The sequence below is a fragment of the Gadus morhua genome, chromosome 11, assembly GCF_902167405.1.
Source record: "Gadus morhua chromosome 11, gadMor3.0, whole genome shotgun sequence".
Lineage (NCBI taxonomy): Eukaryota > Metazoa > Chordata > Actinopteri > Gadiformes > Gadidae > Gadus > Gadus morhua.
The window spans coordinates 2,104,564-2,127,817 of NC_044058.1; the positions used below are offsets into that span (position 1 = coordinate 2,104,564).

General features: G+C 42.1%; 1 protein-coding gene across 2 annotated transcripts; it reads right to left on the minus strand.

Moving 5' to 3' along the window:
- Positions 1–383: 383 nt before the first annotated feature.
- On the minus strand, positions 384–10,603 carry skap2 (src kinase associated phosphoprotein 2). Of its 2 annotated transcripts, XM_030370573.1 has the most exons (12): positions 10,215–10,603; positions 9,859–9,964; positions 9,721–9,746; positions 9,537–9,635; positions 5,555–5,635; positions 5,401–5,484; positions 5,098–5,222; positions 4,670–4,733; positions 4,403–4,513; positions 3,980–4,054; positions 3,141–3,253; positions 384–718 (listed from the first exon to the last, which is right to left on the minus strand). In XM_030370573.1, exons 1-12 carry the CDS (start codon positions 10,246–10,248, stop codon positions 626–628), a joined length of 1,011 nt encoding a protein of 336 aa, XP_030226433.1. In that variant the 5' UTR covers positions 10,249–10,603; the 3' UTR covers positions 384–625. The 2 variants fall into 2 exon arrangements, with proteins under 2 accessions (XP_030226433.1, XP_030226434.1); XM_030370574.1 differs by lacking the exon at positions 4,670–4,733.
- Between the last annotated feature and the right edge of the window lie 12,651 nt (positions 10,604–23,254).

The window sequence follows — 23,254 nt, forward strand, 5'->3', positions numbered from 1 at the left end:
TATAGGGAATAGTGAGTGAGTGAATAGGGAACGATTTCGAACACAGCTACGGTGTGCGCAACTGTGCATGTGCCGCCGCAGCATGTTCCACACATGCGGTCCTCTACTTAATATGTCCGTATTGAAACTCGTTCGGTACGCCTCCGCACCGAACCGAGCACCCCGTACCGAAACGGTTCAATACAAATACATGTACCGTTACACCCCTAGTATTGTCTTAAGAATTCTTTAAAGAAATGCTTTGCTCTACATTCCATGCACTAGGCAGTCCACTAAGCATTAGGTTCCTAACAAAAGCGTTTTGTAGATCTGTTTTAGCAATCTGCAGCCCTCTCTGCTATCTGGTTGCCGACCTTGCATTCAATTTAAGAAATGTGCATGAGCCTTGCTTACATCTTTATTGAAAGCATATTATACATATGTTTACGAGTTACAAGTCACAGTTTGCATGGATCAGAAAAGGGAATGTGCGGTCAAAACAGTGCAAAATGAAATGTGACAAAATAAGAAAAATATTTTCACTTGATTCAGCCTCACCAACTGCAAAAGAAACAAGGTAATGAGCAATTTCAGTACATTTCTCCAAAGGATTTGCAATTCCTTTCTTCAGGCCGTCCTCCACGTGTTAAACTTCATAAAGCTGCATGAGGAAGTCCTTGGGGACGATGCCAACACTGCCCTGAAGCTCCCCGACCCACCAACCAAAGTTCTGATATTCCTGGAGAGTGGTGAAAAAAGAGAAGCTATAAACCTGCTTTAATGCATAGGGAGTGATATAGGTACATCAGATTAAGACCACAGAAAAACAACTAGGAAAGAAAATTAATTATTACTAAATCTACAGCGTCTACATTTGTTCAGACTTCATTTTCAAGTTATTTTTCTTCTTCTTTAGTGGAATAAATGGCAAACATATTACAATGAACTCTGACATCTTTGCACGCACGCACGCACGCACGCACGCACGCACGCACGCACGCACGCACGCACGCACGCACGCACGCACGCACGCACGCACGCACGCACGCACGCACGCACGCACGCACGCACGCACGCACGCACGCACGCACGCACGCACGCACGCACGCACGCACGCACGCACGCACGCACGCACGCACGCACGCACGCACGCACGCACGCACGCACGCACGCACGCACGCACGCACGCACGCACGCACGCACGCACGCACGCACGCACGCACGCACAGGCCATCAGGCGTAAATCTGCCCCGGCGTGACAGGTTATAGCTCCAAATGAACATGGCGAGATGTAAGGAGGGCACAGTGGGGAGGGACCCCAGAGTAACAGAGGATACACACCATTCCCTCTGGTCAAGAGCCTAACCCCACATCCAAGTCCCGCCAGGACAGGAATCATTCTGGACATCACATGGTAAATCAAGGCCAAGGGACGGGTGCCCCACTCGGCCCCTCACATCCCGGGGTTACAAACCAAACCCTAGACAGGCTACCAAAGGAGGTTACAAACCAAACCCAAGAGGGGCTACCACTCCTTCCAGGAGAGCAGGGCCCACAGCATTTGTTCTTGCAGAGAGGAGAGTGTCAAGGGACTAATCTGCAAACCAACTCCTTGCCTTCATTATCTCAGAAAGATGATGTTTAGAGCTCCCACTGCTGTTTACTAGACCCTAGTTGGACAGCGTTATGGGATACGGCCTGTCACCATGTCTAAAAGATTAATTTATCATTTAGTGTCCTACATGAATTACTCAAGAAGACCCCAACCAGTATCATATTCAGGCCATGCCAGTCGCCAAGCCCCTGGAGGCCGATTAAATAACCAATCTCTGAGTCAGTCAGTCAGTCAGTCAGTCAGTCAGTCAGTCAGTCAGTCAGTCAGTCAGTCAGTCAGTCTGTCTGTCTGTCTGTCTGTCTGTCTTCAAAGTGACACGTTGACATTGTTTCAGCCCCGATGAGCAAGACGTCCCATCTCAGGATTAGTTTTACGTAATGTGAAGTGCAGCAGCGAGCTGGGATGGGTGGGGTTGAGTGGGGGAGAGGGGTGCTGCTTATTTCCTACCCCCGCGGACTGGGGGGTCTCACGACTGTATTTGTAAGAAAAGACAGCAGCTATTTCTGGCCTGTGGAATGAAGGAGGGATAGAGGAACAGGGAGAAAAAGGAGAGTGGAGGAGGAAGAGCAGCGGGCTGGGGGGGCGGGGGGCACCAACCCTTCTGCCACAGCTGGTTGCTGCGGTCCAGACAGGTTTTATGGTCATTACCCCACAGCAGGTCAATACCCCCCAACACCAAGGTTTGAGCTAATGGCTCTCCTAGTCTAAAGGGTAACTGGCTCTCTGGGCTCTTCTCCAGACGCAAAAACACAAACAAATCAAGCAATACTGGACCAGAATTATATTATTTATCCACATCCAAAATGTAAATTAAAACATAAAAGCACGCATGAAACAAATCAAAAAAAGTTTGAATTGCCCTTTTTTGCCCATCTAATAATAAAGTTATGTATACACAAATGGAGGGAGAGTGCATATCATTTAAAGATAGAGCTGGTGGGTATTTCCTTTGCACAGATCCGAGACACCACTAGATGGCATACTTCAATCTAACACACACACACACACACACACACACACACACACACACACACACACACACACACACACACACACACACACACACACACACACACACACACACACACACACACACACACACACACACACACACACACACACACACACACAGAACAGAGAACACACATTCGGCTTCTCTGAGAACACACATTCCTATTGAGGGCCCTGACTGGAGAGTTGAAAGACACGCCTTTGAGTGTGGGCTGATGACCCCCGTTCTATTTGCTGACCGCCCCGCCGTCACCCCACTCCCAGCCTGGCAGTGGCGCCGAGACCCTCCAGATGGACGTCGGACAGCCAGATGCTGTTGTTACACAACTAACCCCATTACAGCAGAGCTGGAGGTCCTTCTCCTGTCTCTCCCCATCAGAACCCATGCCCAGGCCAGCCACTCCCCCTCAGACCCCATGCCCCGGCCAGCCGCCTTCTAACAACCATTTCGTCCACGATAGTCAGAGGAAATGGTTACCATTAATTACAGGGCCAATATAATTGAGGAGAGAGAGGTGACGAAGTTTGGGCCTACCTTACTCAGGATATAAATGGCATCACCACGCCTGAAGGACAACTCATCCGATATGTCTCCTGTGCAATCCCACTTACTCTGGTAGAAGTTGGGGTAGTCGGTGCTCTTATCAACTGGATGGGAAGAACAGAACATGTTAAGATATTTTGTTTTTCTGGAATTAATTCCTTCCCATGTAGACGCTACTCCTCCGTAAAACCAACAGGGATGCAGAAAAGGGTCAACTGAACAGGTTTGCTATTAAACAAGACGTTTTCAGGCAATGAATTACAGAAACCATTAACAATGTTTGTCAACTTTTTCTAATGACCACTTTCGACACATTACTTAGTGTCATACTTTTGAACATGTTTACCATATTTTGGAAATTCCCAATCATCTATTTTACTTTATCTGGATTACGTAGACGATGATCAAACTAATAAAACACCCCTTCACAAGGAAAAAACACAATTTGTACATACACAAAAAGAGGAAGTTGCTATCTGCCATTTTATGACCGAAAAAAGGAAGTAACCCTGGTTATTTCCTCATGCTATCTTTCCGTTTGAATGTTCCCCGCCAAATACATTTGGCTTGTTCCTCTTTGGCTTATAAAGGTTGAGCGTCATATTTTTAAGATATATTATTGTATACATATTGTACGTTAAACAGATATAGATATAGTAGGTTGGCACATGGGCAAAGGGTTTAAACCCTGTTAAGGTGCATTACCTCCACCTTCAGTCTACACATTCACTTCTTGGCAAAGTAAGGCGACTTTAACACTGAAAAATATTATATATCCTCAAAACTCAGGTAGGCTGATCCAATTTTGCTGTGTCACAGACAAGAAGTACCTGGAACAGGAGGAGCAGGCTTGTTTGTCGTCTCCAACTTTGGAGGAGGCTTTGGAAGAGAAGGCAAATCCTCCTCTGGGGGGGGGGGGGGGGAGAGAAGAAAGAATGAAAGAAAGAAAGAAAGAAAGAAAGAAAGAAAGAAAGAAAGAAAGAAAGAAAGAAAGAAAGAAAGAAAGAAAGAAAGAAAGAAAGAAAGAAAGAAAGAAAGAAAGAAAGAAAGAACAATGCTGCTCTTATAAGTTCACATTCACTAAGATGGATACTTTTAACTCAATGCAGTCAAGTTAATTTTCATTAAGACAAAACGTATTAAGTATTCTTAGTTAAATTGTTAAATTTTAAGTTACCGAGCCCAGAGATACCTGTGAGTATTCTAGGAAATGTAACAGAACTGTGCTTATGGTTTTTTGGTGCCCTTCTCACCTGGAAGTTCTTCATAGATGTCCTCGTCGATGGGCAGCGGAGACAGCGACTCAGCGTCATCGTATATCTCCTGCTCTTCATCCTCGTCTTCAGGTATAATGCCCGACATGTCTACATGGATTATATAGGCATTGAAATTAACTTATGTATACAGTCTAGTGTGGTGATGTACTTTCTTTCCAATACTACTAATTCCCATTGACTGCTAGGGTGATACATGGAACTTTTAATAAAGTGAGGATTTGGCTCATTAAATGCTGTACACACCTCTCAAAACAAAGTCGATCTGTTTCACCCATTCCTCTGCCTCTTTCTGAGATGATGCGCAAAACTGGGCGGCCGGAAATCAACATCACTATTATTTATTATTTTAACTAGTATCAACAAACAACCCCATAGTAATGCATCGTATAATGTACCACATGGAAAGGCCTGAATGGTCATTTGGTGATAATGCTAATTTAAAGCCATGTTAATATAGCTGAAGTGTTGTAGCAAATGTAAATGTAGATGTGTGCACTGGCAGAAATTTTCTTAACTACTTTTTAATTAAGTGAAAGCTCATTGATAAGCATATAAAAAGGGCACTACAATGATTTATTCATTTCAATAAATTGACTGAATTGTTGATGCAGTTTAAGGTAATTTAGCTTGGTAGGCCTGTGGATAAAGAAGAATGGTCTTATTCGGCCTACCTGATATACTCGCTTGTCACTAGCGGAAATTTCGAAGCAACATTCCTTTTTTGAATCTTTCCTTAAGGTGTGGTTCAGTTTGACAATATAGCCATCAATCGAGAATTCACCCTTCTGCTGTTTGTCTGTGGAATAAAAACACACTTCAAATGTGTCCAAAAAATATAACTTTATAACAAATATTTCTCTCCAATTTACACAAAGATCCTCTATTAAACTAATAGAGATAACAAATCATGAAAACAACAGCATATTATCAGTAATTAAAGTTAATGGTTAAAAAAAACAACATGAATGTGATACCCTTTTCATTTCCGTAGTAGTAGAATGTGTTACTGCTCAGGGCACACCATCTCTTCTGCCACTCTGTTCCAAAGAAGCTGTGCTCTACAAAAATAAAAATGTTTTAAATAAACACACCCCCACGCACCCACATCCCCACCCCACCAACACCTACCTTTCCTACGTTTCTCTAGGTATCCAGCTTTGAACACATACGGCAGATCCTGTGCTGCTATGGCAGGAGCCTGCTGGACACCTACATAGGGTGGAAACATGTTTGCAAATAATTATAATTTCTTTAGTTTTATACCAATAGATTTTATCTGTCAAACTAGGAGAACAATGTCTATGAGCAAAACAATCAAAAGTTAACGTCATGCTCTCTAATCTTCAACAAAATGAGATAAGGTCAAAGAAATGGGATTCAGTGTGTGTGTGTTGCCCTAGTTCCTAGTGATTAGAACCAGCAGTATCCTGGGGGTCGGGGGTCAGCCAAAAGGGTTTCCTGTGATTTCCTTGGCCACCAAGCCACTTCAGTGAGCGGTCCAACCGCTGATTCAAAGCTGCTTTTTGTAAACGAGCGGCCATAAAAGAGGTCGCTGCTCACTGCCGCCCGGGGGAACGCTTGCCGCCGTCTGTCTCTCCACAAGGAATTTGGTTTTCCTGATCTTTCACTTGAGAAGGTATATTCAATGACATCTTTGCATTGACTATGGTGGGTCATGCATGGTTTAAAAACTACTGTACCAATAAATTAGCAGGGCTCTCAGGTCTCACGCATTTCCCATGCACATGCTCACACCACACTTCGTATTTCTCACGCAGAGAAATTACCAGGATAGCGCCCACCAACTTGCGCCACTATTTAACAGTGGAACAGATAGGAATGAAATGGGTTCCCCTTACCTACGGTGACCAGACGTCCTCTTTTGCCCGGAATTGCACTCTTTTTGAGACACTTTTATAAAAATGTGCCCGGGCTGAGTTTCAAAATCGTCCAGAATTTTATTAAAGCCTCATACATGTTCACATTGAATTTGCGTTGCATTTCTCTGGGTCGTTCAAACTATTTAGGCTTAGGGAAGTGATTAACACAAATTTTTCATGGTCCAATAATCGGTGGGTGGTATGGACGAATAATTGATTATCGAAGTGTGCCGACATTCACAAAGGCAGCGATGGATCGTCGGCAAGAAATCCCTTAGTATCTTAAACACAAAAAAATAACTACCTGCTTAGTAGTTCCAGTCAAATTGTCTGGCTGCTGGATATATCGGCTATGTACGATATATCGATATAATTTCCAAGGGGATACAAGATTTGACAATATCGTTTATATCGATATGCGTTAAAATGGTCAGTTTGTCCCTCAAGCGTCTACAGCGCTTGCCTTGGAGACTGTGAGCGCGACCCCTCCCCCTCCCACTCTGTGTTTCCGAACGTGCCGTGTGCAAAGACGCCTCATTCCCGCCCCCTCACAACACAACAAGCATGGATGATACCCGTAAAGAAAACGAGACGGCAGCGGGAGACGAAATTGTTTCACAGAGGAGAAACAACGGCTCCATAATGTGGAAATAGTTTGGGTTTAAAAAAAAAGCAGATGAGCAGCAGCTGCAGGTCATCTGTAGAGAGTGTAGCAAAACCGTTGCGACTAAAAGTGGAAGCACGACAAATCTGTTCCACCATTTACAGCAGCGGCACAAAGTGCAGTATGAGGAATGCGTAGAACTCCGTGGCTGTGCTCAGTGGCGCCTCCAGAAGATTATTCCAGGGGGGGATAATCTTCCAGGGGGGGATAAACCCTCACTGAAGTCCTATGGACTTCAGTGAAGGTTTCATTCCGTCTATACGAGCAGAGGTGTGCGCCTGCAGCCAGGGAGGGCGCAAAAATACCTGTTCCCCACACAACGTTATGTCGTACTTCATTGATAACCGCTACGCAGCGCATTTACTGCATTTACTGCTCGTTTTCACATTGCCAACTATTGTCAATTCAAAAAAATATAGACTACATTATATATTTCAAATAAATATGCATAATAAAAATTGTCTTAGGGGTGGCAAATGGGGTGGCAAAGAATGATTTTGGGGTGGCAGTAGCCACCCCTCGCCACCCCATGGTGGCACCACTGGCTGTGCTGCTGCATCACCGGCCGCGACAGTTTCTTCTGCCCCGAAACAAGGGCCGGCGCTCGGCAAATGTGTTGGGGGCGCCCTCTGGTGACGGTCTTAATTAATTAAAACATACGAAACAAGCAAAATGAAACCAAACATGCTCCCAAATGGAACGGAGAAGGGAGGGGGCGGGGGATTAAAGTTACGGCGCACTGAAACCTTAACCGTAGTACGCAGGACAATGCGATGAAGCCAATGCTCTTAATGGTAGCTAATGTGTGTAACCTACAGCTTTATATTGTTATGCATAGGTGAATATTTTGTGAAGAAGGTGAAAAAAGTCCCTTTTTTTTTAATATGTTCATTCGATTCTGTTGAAAATAACGATACAAAATCATATGTTGCAGTCAAACTGACATATGTTTTAATAAAAGTGCTTGCAACATCTCACATGTGGCTTTTGACTTACAAAAAAAACATCGAACCCACTCTATAGAAAATATCGAGATATATATCGTATATCGCCATTCAGCCAAAAAATATCGGGATATCATATTTTGCCCATATCATACAGCCCTTCAGCCTTCAAAACGAGTGCTGGTAAATTCTGAAAATCTCCAATAAACTGTACTCCTATCTGTGGTATAAAGGCTGGGACGAATTTCAAATTATAACTATGTACACTTTATGTTGAAAGTATAGACCATCGCGATTCCCATAGAAACGAATAGCGCAAAACAAGAGCTGGTAAATTGTGAAAAATTATATAAACTGTAATCAGACAACACTGTTAAATCCATATAGACCCTATAATAACTGTGGTATTAACGCTGGGACGAATTTCGAATTCTAAATATGTACAATGCATAACACATAGCTGAGAGGACTAGAATGCATCCCGTTGCCAAGTTGTAGCTAAGGTCCATCCTATTTAATGGAGGAGTGAACACCGTTTCCGTTGCATAAGAACCTTACGAGAGGGGATATTTCCAGGTATTAGTCAAACCCTCAGGCGTTACCAGGGTAACAAAGTCATGGTTTGTGAAAAACGTTATATTTGGATTGTAAAACGCATGAAAATATAAATGAATGGTCTTAATTTATTTTCTATGGCAAGTGACCATGGTATAAGCTGGATAATGCCCTTGGACACCTGTCCAACATTAGTTCCGTCTGTTAATTCTTGTTTATTTGAATGGAAAAAATGTTAACGGTCCAAATGTTATTTGGAAATACTTTGACCCACGGGAACGAATTATTGAATAATCTAATATTCTGACCCATCCCTAGTTACGCCCCTACCCTGTCCTCTTTGCATTGGTGGAAATTACTAAGAGTTACTGTCATGTTTTTTTATATATATATATATATATATATATATATATATATATATATATTACCATTATTGTTTTATAGGGAATCACATTAACAAATTTCTCCTACAGGAGATTGATGAAGTTGTTTCTATTGAACAGAAAGAAACACTTGGTCATACTTTACACACACTTTACCACAGCATTGGCCTACTGAATGCCACAGAGATCTATTTTAAGTATTGGACTGAATGCCTAATGAATATTTAATTATTTTTTTTGCACGTTTGCAACGTTTACAAGTTCAGGGAAAATATGCCTCTACTGGTGTTGCTCAGGCAAAATCTCACTCTCAGTTCAATACTTGAGGGCCCTGCATTAGTCTAGGTATTTCAACCTGAAGCCCAGTGGCTGAGGCTCTGTGGACTGGGGGTTGTGAGTAATAAAGCAGTCTTGTTGCCAGAGGGGCGGGGGAGGGCAGCAGTTGGGCCCAAAATAGCTTCCCGGGTTGTTGCTAGGCAACAGACAGAATGTCTTTGTCACTATGTCCATGAAAATAGATTTCTCTTTGATGGAAAGACTCTACAGATTGATATAGCGATAACTCCCTGGATAACCTGTTAAACTCATTTATAACAGCAATGTTTTCAATGCTTCCTGTACACTGCCATAGGTATATACAGCATACGTTAGCGTTCACAGGGGATGACATACGTGTTACAGTACCTTCACTGGCCTCCTCATCCTTGTCGGTGCGCTCTGAATGCATCGACCCTCCGTCATTGTGGCTGTCAGACTCGTCCTCCTCTCCTGAATCTTCTCCGCCTGTTGGATGTTATAAGGGGATGGGCTACATTTCATGGAACAGAATGCATTGAGTAGAGAAAGATAACAAGAAAATACAACCTACTTTTCTCTTTGAAGTCTTGTGGAAAACTGTTTGAAGATGCAACAGTGGTTATTAGAAAAGTTGAAACTATCAAGGTTTGTATTTCCAGTAAGATGGCAAAAAGATAAGCAGTAAAGTGAGGTGTAACTTTATGCATACCCAAGTTTAACTTCTTTAATCCGCTTGATGAAGGCTTCCTTCTTCTCCTTTGCCTTCTTGCTCAAATTTTCTCCTTTTAATCCATCATTGAGGAACGTTTCCAGATCTATGAAGAACAAAGAGAGGGCAGAACAGAACAGCTGTAAAGCCACACTCACCTGTTGGTTTGAACTGGAGCCCTCTACGCTGCGATACATTTGCTTTATGTTCCATACTAGCAGTCTGAGGGTAAACTCAGCCGCCCAAGCTGTGGGGAGGCTACTTCTCCTTTTGAAAAGTCTGTCAGTTGTAAACTCGTTTGGTAAGCAAACAAATATAATACAAACACAGATTTAAAACGGGGATACCAAACGTACCTGAAACAAGGGTTGTTAACTCCTCATATCGCATAGTGAACAGGTAGCAGAGTTAACATGAACCGGCGACCGAATGTAGCAGAGAGTGGTGTTTAACCCGGAAGAAAGCAAGTAAAGTGGACTGGGCTCAGAGTTACCGGAAGAGACTCTGCTAATTAATGACTGACCACCACGACTGGGCGGAACCATGCGGAACCTCCGCCGCTCCGTATGCAAGAGGAGACGGATGTGAAGTCTAGTCTTTCCCACTTGCTTCATTCATTATTTCACCAGAGATGAAGGCTGATTAGAAAGCCATAACCTTGAATAAGCTTTCTCTTTGAGAAAAATGTTTTAAAACGGTAGTAAGACCGAACTGTTGCTCCAGCTCTGAAAAGTACCTGCAGGTAGTGGCTTCTCTCACTAGGACTAGCCTACTCCAGCTCTATTTCATATGAATTAGTGTTGGCTCGTTCGTTCGCGAACCGGTTCGAATGAACGAGTCTTTAGAACGAACGAACCGAACCGGTTCGTCTCTCTCGTTCGTTCGGTCGTCTCGATCACCATTCGATTCACCGGAAACTCGAATGAACGAACGAACGAGTTTCCGGTAGCACTAACTCCACTGAGTCTGACTGACTCAGATGAGAACCGTGCAATGGCGTGCATTCCATGATACGATTCACCGTTACCGGAAACTAGGCTGAATCGCGAACGACTCCTCCACGTTCAGTCGAGTTTCCGGTGAATCGATTCACCGGAAACTCGACTGAACTGGGAGGAGTCGTTCACGAATCGTATGTTCGTTCAGCCTGGTTTCCGGTAGCGGTAAATCGCATCATGGAATGGACCCCATTGCACGGTTCTCAGCTGAGTCAGTCAGACTCAGTGGAGTTAGTGCTAGCGGAAACTCGACTGAATGAATGAACGATTCGGGAACGACTCCTCGTGGCGAATCCACCACTAATATGAATGACGGAGGAATCAAGATAGGTGCATATTTTATTTTTCTAGGAATAAAGGAGGATATACCCAATAACCTGTGTGTTATGCCAATTTCTGCTTGTCAGGTTTTGCTACCGTATTGCGACTCGATAGCAGATTCTATCAAATCATGCTACCCAAATGCTACCTTACGTCACACATTTGATCTGTAGACCAATCGCCTCCATCAAATAATGCTCCCACTGCAGAAACACGTTATTTTACACCACTACTCACCCTATGTACACTGTTAGAATAAGGGGAGCATCTTTTGATGCTGGTTTAACGTCTTTATTGAAGATTTCAGGGGTACAGCATGTGGATAGACAAATTGCCTATCAAATAATGCTCCCGATTCAGAATCACGTTATTTTACACCACTACTCACCATATGCACACTGTAAAAATATGTGGAGCATATTTTGATGCTTGTTTATAATGTCTTTATTGAAGATTTCAGGGGTAAAGTATGTGGATAGACCAATTGCCTCTATCAAATAATGCAGAATGCAGAATCACGTTATTTTACACCACTACTCACCCAATGTAAACAGTCAGTGCGTTCACATGGTAAAGCGGATTAAGCTTTATACCGATTTTGCTACTCGAACGGACCGTGTCAATTATCCGAACGTATAGATCGGATAATGGCCGGAGCATGGCTGAATCCGCTACCCTAGGTGGCGCTGTAGCCCTTTCCACAAGTTGTTATCGAGCCACTTCCGGTTGACCTCTACGTCCCAGCAACCAAAGATAGGCCGTTTCTAAATTCGCGTACTTGTGCGTGCTCGTGGATTCGTGAAACGTCATCAGTCGTTGCCCGAGCACTGTTCCAATTCGAAGCACGCATCAAGCGAGTACTGTCGTAAAACCCGGAAGTGTTCTTGATGCGTGCTCGATCTCGCCGTTTCACCGAGCATGCATCGGAGGTGGCTCGTGTGTGCTTGCAATCGCTATAAATCCCAGGATGCATTTCGCACTCGCAGCAGTACGATGGCGGACAATATGGAGAAGACGCACAACTGTAGCTTAAGTTACTCTTAACTTATATATATATTTATATAATATAATAATAATAATAATAATAATATAAGATAATATATAAATATATATATATATATATAAAGTTGTGTGTGTATAGCTTATACACATGACAGGACACGCATATCTTTTCAATTTTTTTTCATTCAGAATATTTACATACCATTTGAAAATGAAAGAGGCTGGGATTTTGTTTTATATCATTTGTTTGTATTGTTCAGTAGTATATGCCTAAATGAGGCCGTAGCACAGTTAACGGACGAGCAGAGGTGGTGACGTCATCGAGTCCGCTGCTGTTCCAATTGCAGGTACGTACTCGCGTGCTAGCAAGTCTGTGCTTGAAGTACGGACTTGCCAAGTACGTGCTTGCAAGTCATCGAGTCCGTAGTACGCGTGCTAGGAATTGAGAAACGGCTATATAAACAGATATGGCCGTTTCTCAATTCCTAGCACGCGTACTACGGACTCGATGACTTGCAAGTACGTACTTGGTAAGTCCGTACTTCAAGCACAGACTTGCGAGTACGTACCTGCAATTGGAACAGCAGCGGACTCGATGACGTCACCACCTCTGCTCGTCCGTTAACTGTGCTACGGCCTCATTTAGGCATATACTACTGAACAATATAAACAAATGATATAAAACAAAATCCCAGCCTCTTTCATTTTCAAATAGTATGTAAATATTCTGAATGAATAAAAATGTAAAAGATATGGGTGTCCTGTCATGTGTATAAGCTATACACACACGACTTTATATATATATATTTATATATTATCTTATATTATTATTATTATATTATATATTATCAGTGTTGGGCGTAACGCGTTACAAAAGTAACGCGTTACCGTAATATATTACATTTAGGCAGTAACGGAGTAATATAATGCGTTACTAACTATATTTCGGTAATATTATTACAGTTACTGAGTCCGGTAACGTGTTACAATCATGGACATAATAAAGGATGGACCACGGACTGGAAAGTGGCCGCCCATTCAATCATATACAAACTGCTCAGTGGCGCAGGGTAAGGGCCCTTACATAGTCGACGCATCGCTACGCTTACGCGTCCAAAAGGCTACGCGACGCGACGCTTCGGCCGCCATTAAGCGTCGAAGCGTAGCAAAACGCGTCCTCCAAATTTTTGATACGCGACGCGCCGATCCATGCAATACCATGCGTTGTCGGTGGGGGCGATACTGCAAATAGTGTACATTCTTACTACTATAGCCTATATATACAGAAGAACATATGAGAGGATGCGGGAACGTGATAAGAATGACTTGACGTCTCTTTTACTAATTTTCTGTGCCAATTTATGCGAACAGGTTCAAAGTGCTATTTTGATGCGCGACATCAAACAGCTGATGCGGGATTGTGAGCCATTTCAATGATCTTCTTGTCACCCAATATTCGTTCTATTACTGGCCTTATTTGTTTTAGTGTAGCCTATTTGAATTAATTACGTAATGTTTTGTGTTCATGTTCTGTGTGAAACATAAGTTCAGTAGCCTCTTTGAGTGAATGACATTTGAAAGCGTGAGTGTGTAGTGAATGAAAAAGGTGTGCGTGTATGGTGGGACTATTTTCTGTATTTGATAAATAAACCCCTTTTCTCTAATAATGTTGCCTACCATATAATTTCTGTGGACATTATGCGCTATAGCTTTGGCTATAGGCCTACACTTAAATAATTAATTCATCTGTCAAGGCAATAGCTCGTTGTATAATAAACATTTTATATGGATGTGAATTAATGAGTTTGACGTAAACCAAATTAGGTAACTTCTGTAACATGATAACTAATGAATCAAAAGTCATGCTTCCAAGTGACCAATGTATATACATTTATTGGTCAGTGCGCATACCCAATCGTAGCACATTGGAACGTCACCCGCGAAAACACCGGTGACTCTGCTGCCCACCATGGCGTGAGTGGTGTATTGCATGTCATGCATTGCCCGCGACGTTCGCGTATGCTGTGTAGACTATGAAAGGAAGCGCGTCGCTCGCGTCACTCGCGTCGTTTACGCGCGTTGCTCGCGTCGACTGTGCGGCCACACCAACCGCGTTACTCGCGTTGGACAACGCGAGTAACGCGCCTAACACGCTTGACCAGTGTGTGGTGGTTCAACGCTTCCAACGCGTCAACGCGCCAACGCAGCTAGATGAGTCCATGTCCATGCAAGTGAACGGAGCGTTCCCTCTTCGTCATAACTATCAAACCAAACATCCTTCACATTCACTGAGCGAACATTATGAAAGTAAAATGCACATTTCTCGCTAAAAATGCTTCCATAAACGCATTTAATGGCGTAACTATGTAACTATTTCCACCCAGAATAAAGAAAAATGTCGGCAGTGGCTGCGCTGGAGTCCGAGGTAGGAAACCCAAACGCCGCCGTGTTTGGGTGATAGAGTTTAGATCGGGTTAGATTAAATAATCTCGGATATAAATAACAATAATCGGGTTAAATAACTTCACATGGTGTGTCTGGTGTGTTTCCAGCATTCGTAGTGTTGATCAGCAGAGAAGCAGTCCGCCAAGACGTTGAGGTTGCTTAGCAACCAGAGACTCTGTCCATGCAAGTGAACGGAGCGTTCCCTCTTCGTCATAACTATCAAACCAAACATCCTTCACATTCACCGAGCGATCATTATGAAAGTAAAATGCACATTTCTCGCTAGAAATGTTTCCATAAACGCATTTAATGGCGTAACTATGTTACTATTTCCACCCAGAAAAAAGGAAGATGTCGGCCGTATGCTTCTGTGCAAGCTCACTACTCTCTGCCAGTGACGTCGGGTCAAGCTCCACGCTGATTGGCTACCGCGGCTAAGCGTCACGCGTTGGAGCGTTGAAAGTTCAATTTTCTGAACTCCGGGCGTTGGTGCGATGGGCGCGTTACTGCGTTTACGTGCGTAATTACGTGCAACTGCCGCGCCTAACGCCCCCAACGCAACGCTTCAACGCTTCAACGCGTGTACCGCGCCTAAACCAATGGTTCCCTATGCAAAAATGCCGATTTTCAACGCCCCTAACGCGAGCAACGCGGTTGGTGTGGCCGTACCGTCTACGAAGAGCCTGGGCACTCCCTATACGCCCCATTGTACCGATTTTGGTTGTAGTTCCATGAGACATCCACTGGGGGTGATCGCGGGCGAGTCCAGATTGAATGGGAGTCTATGGGGCTAAACGGCTAATTATGCCTCTTTCACCTGCTTGTCGTTGAAATATCGCAAATTGTATTGAAGATTCCGCAAGTTCAATATAGATTATGGCTCAAAAGTCAAATGAGTGAGTACTTATGTCCTTTCGATTTCTTACAGTTTGGGCCGTTGTTGGCCATACACGCTAGCATTCTGCTAATGAATGCTGATTGGTCAGGGACGGACTTGCGACTGATTACGACCAGAGACCCCTCTTACGGCATCTGAAGCTGAAGAGCAATCAGAAACGTGTTAACTCAATTTTTGAGTACTGTACTTATATTTTCCTGCAGGTCCTTTTATTTTTTAGATAGTAGGCCTATGTATGGTGAAAGTACATGGCATAAATGGAATTTCTTCCATTTCTTGTGTTCAATGTTCAATGTGTTATATACATGGTAGGTACGGTATGACCACCTTAAATAATGCAGTCAATATCCCGCTCAATATCATTTAATCTGTCATTGTCTATTTTTCGAAAATAAAGATAGTTTAAAAAAGAAATGCCTCGTAAATGTGCAATGATAAACTGCACTTACAGTGGAAACGGATTGTCCGTCTTTTCGTTTACCAAGGACAGAAAAAGGTAACGTTCTTGCTTGCTCCTGTACGAATGGTCCTAGGCTACCTGAGGCTGAACCTGGTAGGGAAAGTTGCGCTGGAGCCCGGGTAATATCGCACATGGCTTATTCAAGTTGCGCGCTAGACATTCTCTAAAGTGTCGAGACTCAAGCACTTAACTTACCTTAACCGATTGTTCCATACAAATGGTTAGTTAACGATTTAACAACTTCAACATCTGCTATTACAGTCGTTATTTTTTTGTAGGACTTGGGCTAATGATCTTGCAGAGGGAAAACCATCTACACCACTTGTAATTGATTTCTATGCATTCACTGATCTTTACAGATGGGTTTGTTTTAAGCCATTGAATATACCGTAATTGCTCTGCCATGCAACACATTATAAGCTACACATGTTTGTTAAATGAGAAATATGGTCTGGGTCACATTGAAACAGTAACAGTTGTATAACAGTAATTATACAAACATTATACCAACATTGCAACAGGCAAGTTTATTCAAACATCACACTAACAAGAACACAATAAGAACAGTAACTAATAAAAAAAAAGAGAAATTATTTAACAACACTGAACATACTGAACAGAGGCAGGGGAAAAGGACAGAGGAAGAAGACTTGTCCGTTGTCACAGCATCAAGGTCCGACTGTAGAGATCAAGAAAGGAAGAGGCATGAGGAGAACAACACAACACTGCTCTCTAGCAGATTGTTTACTGATGTAAACTAAATTGATGCAGTCTTAAAATTATGATTCTGTGTCCCAATTCATAGGACGCATCCTTCGTAGACCGCGTCCTTCGAAGGATGCGGCCTTCGTAGACCGCGAAGGACACTCCGAAGGCCGAAGAAATGGGACGGTCTAGCCTACGGAGCATTTCTGGTTTACGTAACAAACCGTTACCGCCCTTTACCTTGCGTGACCACGCGCTGCTCCTGTCACCTAGCAACCCTGACAGCTGAACTGACCTGTTATAGTAGTTTTATAATAATTGTTGTAAATAGTCACATGAATGTTTGTTGCAAATAGTTTTATTGTTGCATATATGTTTTATAAGTTATATACGAATACATTAGTCAATACAAAAAAGTTAGTAAGGGTTTTAATAAATAGTTAATCAAAAAAGTTAGTTAAATAAGTTAGTTTCAATAAATATGTAAATAATAATAAACAATCTTTTAAATACAACAGAACATAAGTTATTTGTCCACCAAACGCTCCAAAAATGAGAAAAACCTATCCATTCTTTCCCTGGGCTCTTCTCTCCTCTGCCTCCCCCCTTTGTAGCCTCATGTCCTCTTTTATTAACTTGAACATTTACATTTTACATTTACATTTAGGGCATTTAGCAGACGCTTTAATCTTTAATCCAAAGCGATTTACAATAAGTACATTTGTCATAAAAAGTGCATCAATATATCGCTGTCGGTACAGAAAGGATGTTCATAGAACCACAATCGCTAGGCTAATCAATTCCCCGTGTTACAGCCATGATAGCAGCTACTGCAGTTGCTACACAGTTAAGTACTATAATACAATACAATACAACACAGTGTACAATGGTTGCCAGAAGGGGGAGGGTGGCTATGCAGTCGAGGTGGACTCTGAACAGGTGAGTCTTGAGTCCTTTTCGGAAGATAGTGAGCGACTCTGGAACATGTCTTCATCTCTGTCCCTCTTTCTGGACCTTGGCCCTCGCTGTCTTTCCTCCTCCTGATCCTTGTCCTCCACCTCCTGATCCACCACTGCTGTACTTGCTGTACTTGGCCCTGGTGTGTTCTCAGGGATGGAGGCAATTAGGACAGGGGGGTTGGTGGAATGCCTCTGTCCCAATACCTCATCCATGGGGACAAACCAGGGCCAAGTGGCAGCACCGGGTTTCCCACCTACCCCCTCTCCTGACCCTGGATACTTGCAATCCTAAGGCAGAGGAAATCAATCATGGCAGTTAACAACAACAACAGCAGTATCAAAACAAATTTCAGCAAAAGTGTTTATTAACTTGCATGGTTAAAACAAATAATGTATATTTAAAATGACATGTACATACTTTATATATTTTTTTTTAAATCGTCCCATTTTTTCTTTGCCTGCAGGGGAGTCACCTTCCCCTGCAGGCCTATTTTCTCCAGAATTGTCCTAAACACAGAGACATTATTAATCAGAGAAAACAAGAGACACATTTATCAATCATGTTAATAGCCCATGTTAACAATCGGCCATTTATAATATATATATTTGACCATCTTGTAAAGGTTACATCTAAATTAGCCCTCATCCTATATGAAGCCCATAATAATAAGACAACCAGTAGAAGTCAAAACACCCTTTTCCTTTGTGTGTTTTTCTAGTGCTGTCTAGTACTGATGCGAGCTGTGACTTTTTTTGTCTATCTTTCTTAGGACATCGTAGTAAACGATTTCTGGGGATGTTGTATCTGTCCTGCTGTTTAATGAGGGCTATTTTACTAACCTTACAAGATGGTCAAATGTAGATATATAAATGGCCTATAATAATTTTTATAAACTAACTTACGATATAAATAAACGATTGTTTCTTTACCCCCAAGCCACACTTGCTCATCGTTCTCCCCCCTCAATAGAATAAATCGAGCAGTATGCTGCTGACCCCCTAAACCAAAACCAAATGTTAGAATTAGTTTTGCTTTACACTACCAAACAAAAGCAGCTTAAATAGCAAAATAACCAAGTTAACTGTGTAATCAATCCCAACGTCTGTAACGTTACGGTCTGAAAACCAGGGTCCACAACCTGCGTTGGTCCATTTATCTAACGTTACAGAATAGCAAATTATCTATATAATCGCCACAATTTCGGTAAATATAACCATTTTAACCTCTTAAATTTGAAACTATAGGGCTTAACGGGTGTTCTTAGTTAACGTTACAGCGTCACTAACTGTAACGTTACCTTACTTATATTGCCTATTACTTTAATGAAAAAAGTTTTAAGGGCCCTTGTATTTTTAACATTTGTATCGTTAAATACTCGAGTGACTATAAAAAAAATACGTTGGGCCGTGAAGGATCTTGGGATACGTTGGGCCGTGAAGGATACAGCCGATGCATCCTTCAAATCCGGGAAAAGAAGGCTGCATTCGTAGGCCGCATTTGAAGGACCCTTGGAATTTGGACAGCACTTGGCGCGACGCTGTGACGCAATCGGCGTCGACGCATCCTTCGAATGCAGCCTTCGAAAGATGCGTCCTAGGAATTGGGACACGGGCAAAAAAAAAGCTTTACCTCCAACAGCTGGTGTTATCGTTGCGGGACAAGGGAAGTGCTTTAGAAACTGCCGTAAAGCAGTACCTCTGACAGTATTACAGTGTGTGACGTCAAACATCACACTAACAAGAACTCAATAAGAACAGTAACTAATAAAAAAAAGAGAAATGATTTAACAACACTGAACATACTGAACAGAGGCAGGGGAAAAGGACAGAGGAAGAAGACTTGTCCGTTGTCACAGCATCAAGGTCCGACTGTAGAGATCAAGAAAGGAAGAGGCATGAGGAGAACAACGGAACACTGCTCTCTAGCAGATTGTTTGCTGATGTAAACTAAATTGATGCAGTCTTAAAATTATGATTCTAATCCAGGTTTCTATTTTAGGAGAAAGAAATGGCTCATAATCGTTGCGGGTAAAGGGAAGTGCTTTAGAAACTGCCGTAAAGCAGTACCTCTGACAGTATTACAGTGTGTGACGTCATCGCATGTTTTTAACGCCTTTTTAGAACAGATACGTGACCTTAAAAAATGCAATATTCAGCTGAGTTTATTATCTTAGCCCCACCCTTTGATAGAAACTTTCAAATTACTTGACAAAAAATTACATCGTAAGAAAAGTGGATTCTGAGGATAAAACCCCGTTGGCTCCCATTCATTCTGGACTCGCCTACGAGCGCCCCGCGTGGTCAAAGATTATTACTGCAACCAGTCCAGAAAACCGGAACTAACCCGCGAGTGCCAGTTCTCCTCATATTAGACATTCTCTGATGTTACCATGCGCCACTGAGCAGTTTGCATAGGAATGAATGGGCGGCCATTTTCCAGTCCGTGGTCCATCCTTTATTATGTCCATGGTTACAATCCGAGCCACACAAAGTCCAGCCCTTGTTTGGCTGTATATTTATATAAAAATACTTACAAAACATGCCCTGTCTGTGGCTGTTAGACGTCATTCTTGAAGTGCACTTTTATGTTATTATTGAAATAGTATAAACTATTAACATGTTTGATTTCATGGGAATGCAACTTTTTTGTTAAATGTTTGTGTGGCTGCACTTTGTAACTCAGGAGCTAATAAATGAGGCATAGAAAAAGAGTTTGTGTCTTGTCGTGTAAAGGTTTTGGTTGTTTAATTATTCTATATCATAACATTATTGTAATTCAGCTATTCATGGTACACACTACATGCAGATGCAATATAGACCTCATTAGACTTTAATGTTTGCCCCCCCCCCATCCGCCTTGTCCTGAATGTTTATTTTGGTGAAAGTAATAAGTAACTTATTACTTATTACTCTACACAGAAGGTAATATTGTAAAGAAACGTATTACTTTCAAATGCAAGTAACTAGTACTATGAAATATATTACATTTTGGAAGTAACTTGCCCAACACTGTATATTATATAAATATATGCATAAGTTAAGGCCGTTTCTCAATTCCTAGCACGTGTACTACGGACTCGATGACTTGCAAGTACGTACTTGGCAAGTCCGTACTTCAAGCACAGACTTGCGAGCACGCGAGTACGTACCTGCAATTGGAACAGCAGCGGACTCGATGACGTCACCACCTCTGCTCGTCCGTTAACTGTGCTACGGCCTCATTTAGGCATATACTACTGAACAATATAAACAAATGATATAAAACAAAATCCCAGCCTCTTTCATTTTCAAATAGTATGTAAATATTCTGAAGGAATAAAAATTGAAAAGATATGCGTGTCCTGTCATGTGTATGAGCTATACACACACGACTTTATATATATTTATATATTATCTTATATTATTATTATAATTATATTATATAAATATATATATAAGTTAAGAGTAACTTAAGCTACAGTTGTGCGTCTTCTCCATATTGTCCGCCATCGTACTGCTGCGAGTGCGAAATGCATCCTGGGATTTATAGCGGTTGCAAGTAGGCCTACACACGAGCCACCTCCGATGCATGCTCGGTGAAACGGCGAGATCGAGCACGCATCAAGATTCGAATTGGAACAGTGCTCGGGCAACGACTGATGACGTTTCACGAGTCCACAAACACAAGAACGCACAAATACGCGAATTGAGAAACGGCCATATAGATATACAGGGCTACGCCCTCCCCTACTCTGTTCTCTTTGCATTGGTGGAAGCGACTTTAGAGTTACGGTCATGTATGTTTAGATTTTTACCATTATTGTTTTATAGGGACGAACATTAACAAATTTCTCCTACAGGGGATTGATAAAGTTGTTTCTATTGAACAGAAAGAAACACTTGGTCATACTTTACAAACACTTTAACACAGCATTGGCCTTCTGAATGCCACAGATATATTTTAAGCATTGGACTGAATGCCAAATAAACATCGAATTATTTTTTTGCACGTTTGTAATGTTTACAAGTTCAGGGAAAAGTATATGCCTTTACTTGTGTTGCTTAGGCCAATAGCCTTTTGAGTCAGTGTTGTTTCTGAATATTAGTGTTAAAGGCCCACTATGCAACTTCGGGAATTTCTTCGCTGTTTTCTTGGTTTTGGCACGCACATTTCTCTACACAGCGCCCCCTACAGCTTCGTAGTAGATATTTTACAACACTGTCGTAACAACTCGTTGACGACCCTTCCCCATGCACTTCTACGCGAGCCATGTGCATTTGTTTTCAAAGAAGCCGGCCAATGCGTGGAGCCATGTCCGAAGTAAATGTTCATAAAGTGTAGGCAAGGTTATACATTTTTAAAATGGTGTATTTGTATTGCAATAAACATAAAGCCATCCTTTTTATAGTTGACGGGGAGAATTTATATCCTTAGTTGAACAGAACAATCAGTGTGAGAGTGTTGGCCAACATAATAATCTAAATAAACAAGAACCTGGATTCGGGGATTCAGTCTGTATCTGGGGGACGAGACAGACGAACAGCAAAACACCAATGGAAACAAAGGTGTTTATATGGTTGCAACCAAGCAAGCTAGAAACATACAGGGCTCACAACAAAATGGTTGAGCAAAAACATTTGTACAGAGACTATCAACATCAAGAATACCACGAGGACAAAGTTCACCCAAGGGTACTTTCAATTTCAAAAGCAACACGGCCAAGTCGGAGTCTGATTTGAAGTCTTCTTTTTCTTTCAGTTCACGCTATTCCTGAAAAGCTTGCCCAACGTTTACTCGTGTCTGGCCTCTCTGTCGGTCAGTCTCCCTTTTCTCTTCTTCTGTTCCTCCGACATTGGGTTTCTCTGTCTCTTTTTAGTCGGCTGATCTATGATGAATGTAGCAATCCCTTAGTTACTTGTGTTTATATTGAGCCGGTTCCGTGTTTGGGGGTCTGTGCCGCAAAGCAATTCGTTACTTCGCGAGACCCGAGACTCCCGCGAGAGTGGGCGGCGGGTCGCCGGCAGAAACATATTAATTTTCTCCGCCAAGATGCGCAAGGGGGAGTTGAAACAACGATCAATCGAACAAAAATGTATAATGGAACCATCGCAATGACTCCAAGCCTGTAATATTAAGGTAAATCAAGCCAAAAAAGTTGCATAGTTCCCCAGAGTAAAAAAAGAATAAAAGAGTTCAGAAGTTAGAGTTAAAATTCCATTAGAAGTAAATAAGTCCGTCTGAAGTATTAACATGCAGTTGCAGGTTTTAGCCTGTACGTGGTAGTAGCCTATAAGACGAGGTATAATTCACTTCATCAGTTGGAATGAGACAGATAGAAAAAACTATATATATATATATATATATATATATATATATATATATATATATATATATATATATATATATATATATATATATATATATATATATATATATAATATAGGGAGGTGAGGAGATAGATACTACTACAACTGATACTATTGGTAACCAACTGGTAGGTATTGGTACCCAACAGACCAAGCCCTTTAGGAAGACTTCCATCCTGCTCCTGTCACATTACATAAATAGTTGGTATATGCGTTCTGATCGCGCGCGCAGAAATGCCGGAACGCGTTCTTGGCGCGCGCG

Bases quoted from the DNA above. Each gene is read 5' to 3' on its own strand.
- skap2 (XM_030370573.1), bottom strand. From the start codon at position 10,248: ATGCGATATGAGGAGTTAACAACCCTTGTTTCAG. The intron at 9,636-9,720 runs GTAGGTTGTATT...AACATCCAACAG, and splicing joins ACAAGACTTCAAAGAGAAAA to GCGGAGAAGATTCAGGAGAG. The intron at 4,734-5,097 runs GTAGGCCGAATA...CCGGCCGCCCAG, and splicing joins GTGACAAGCGAGTATATCAG to TTTTGCGCATCATCTCAGAA.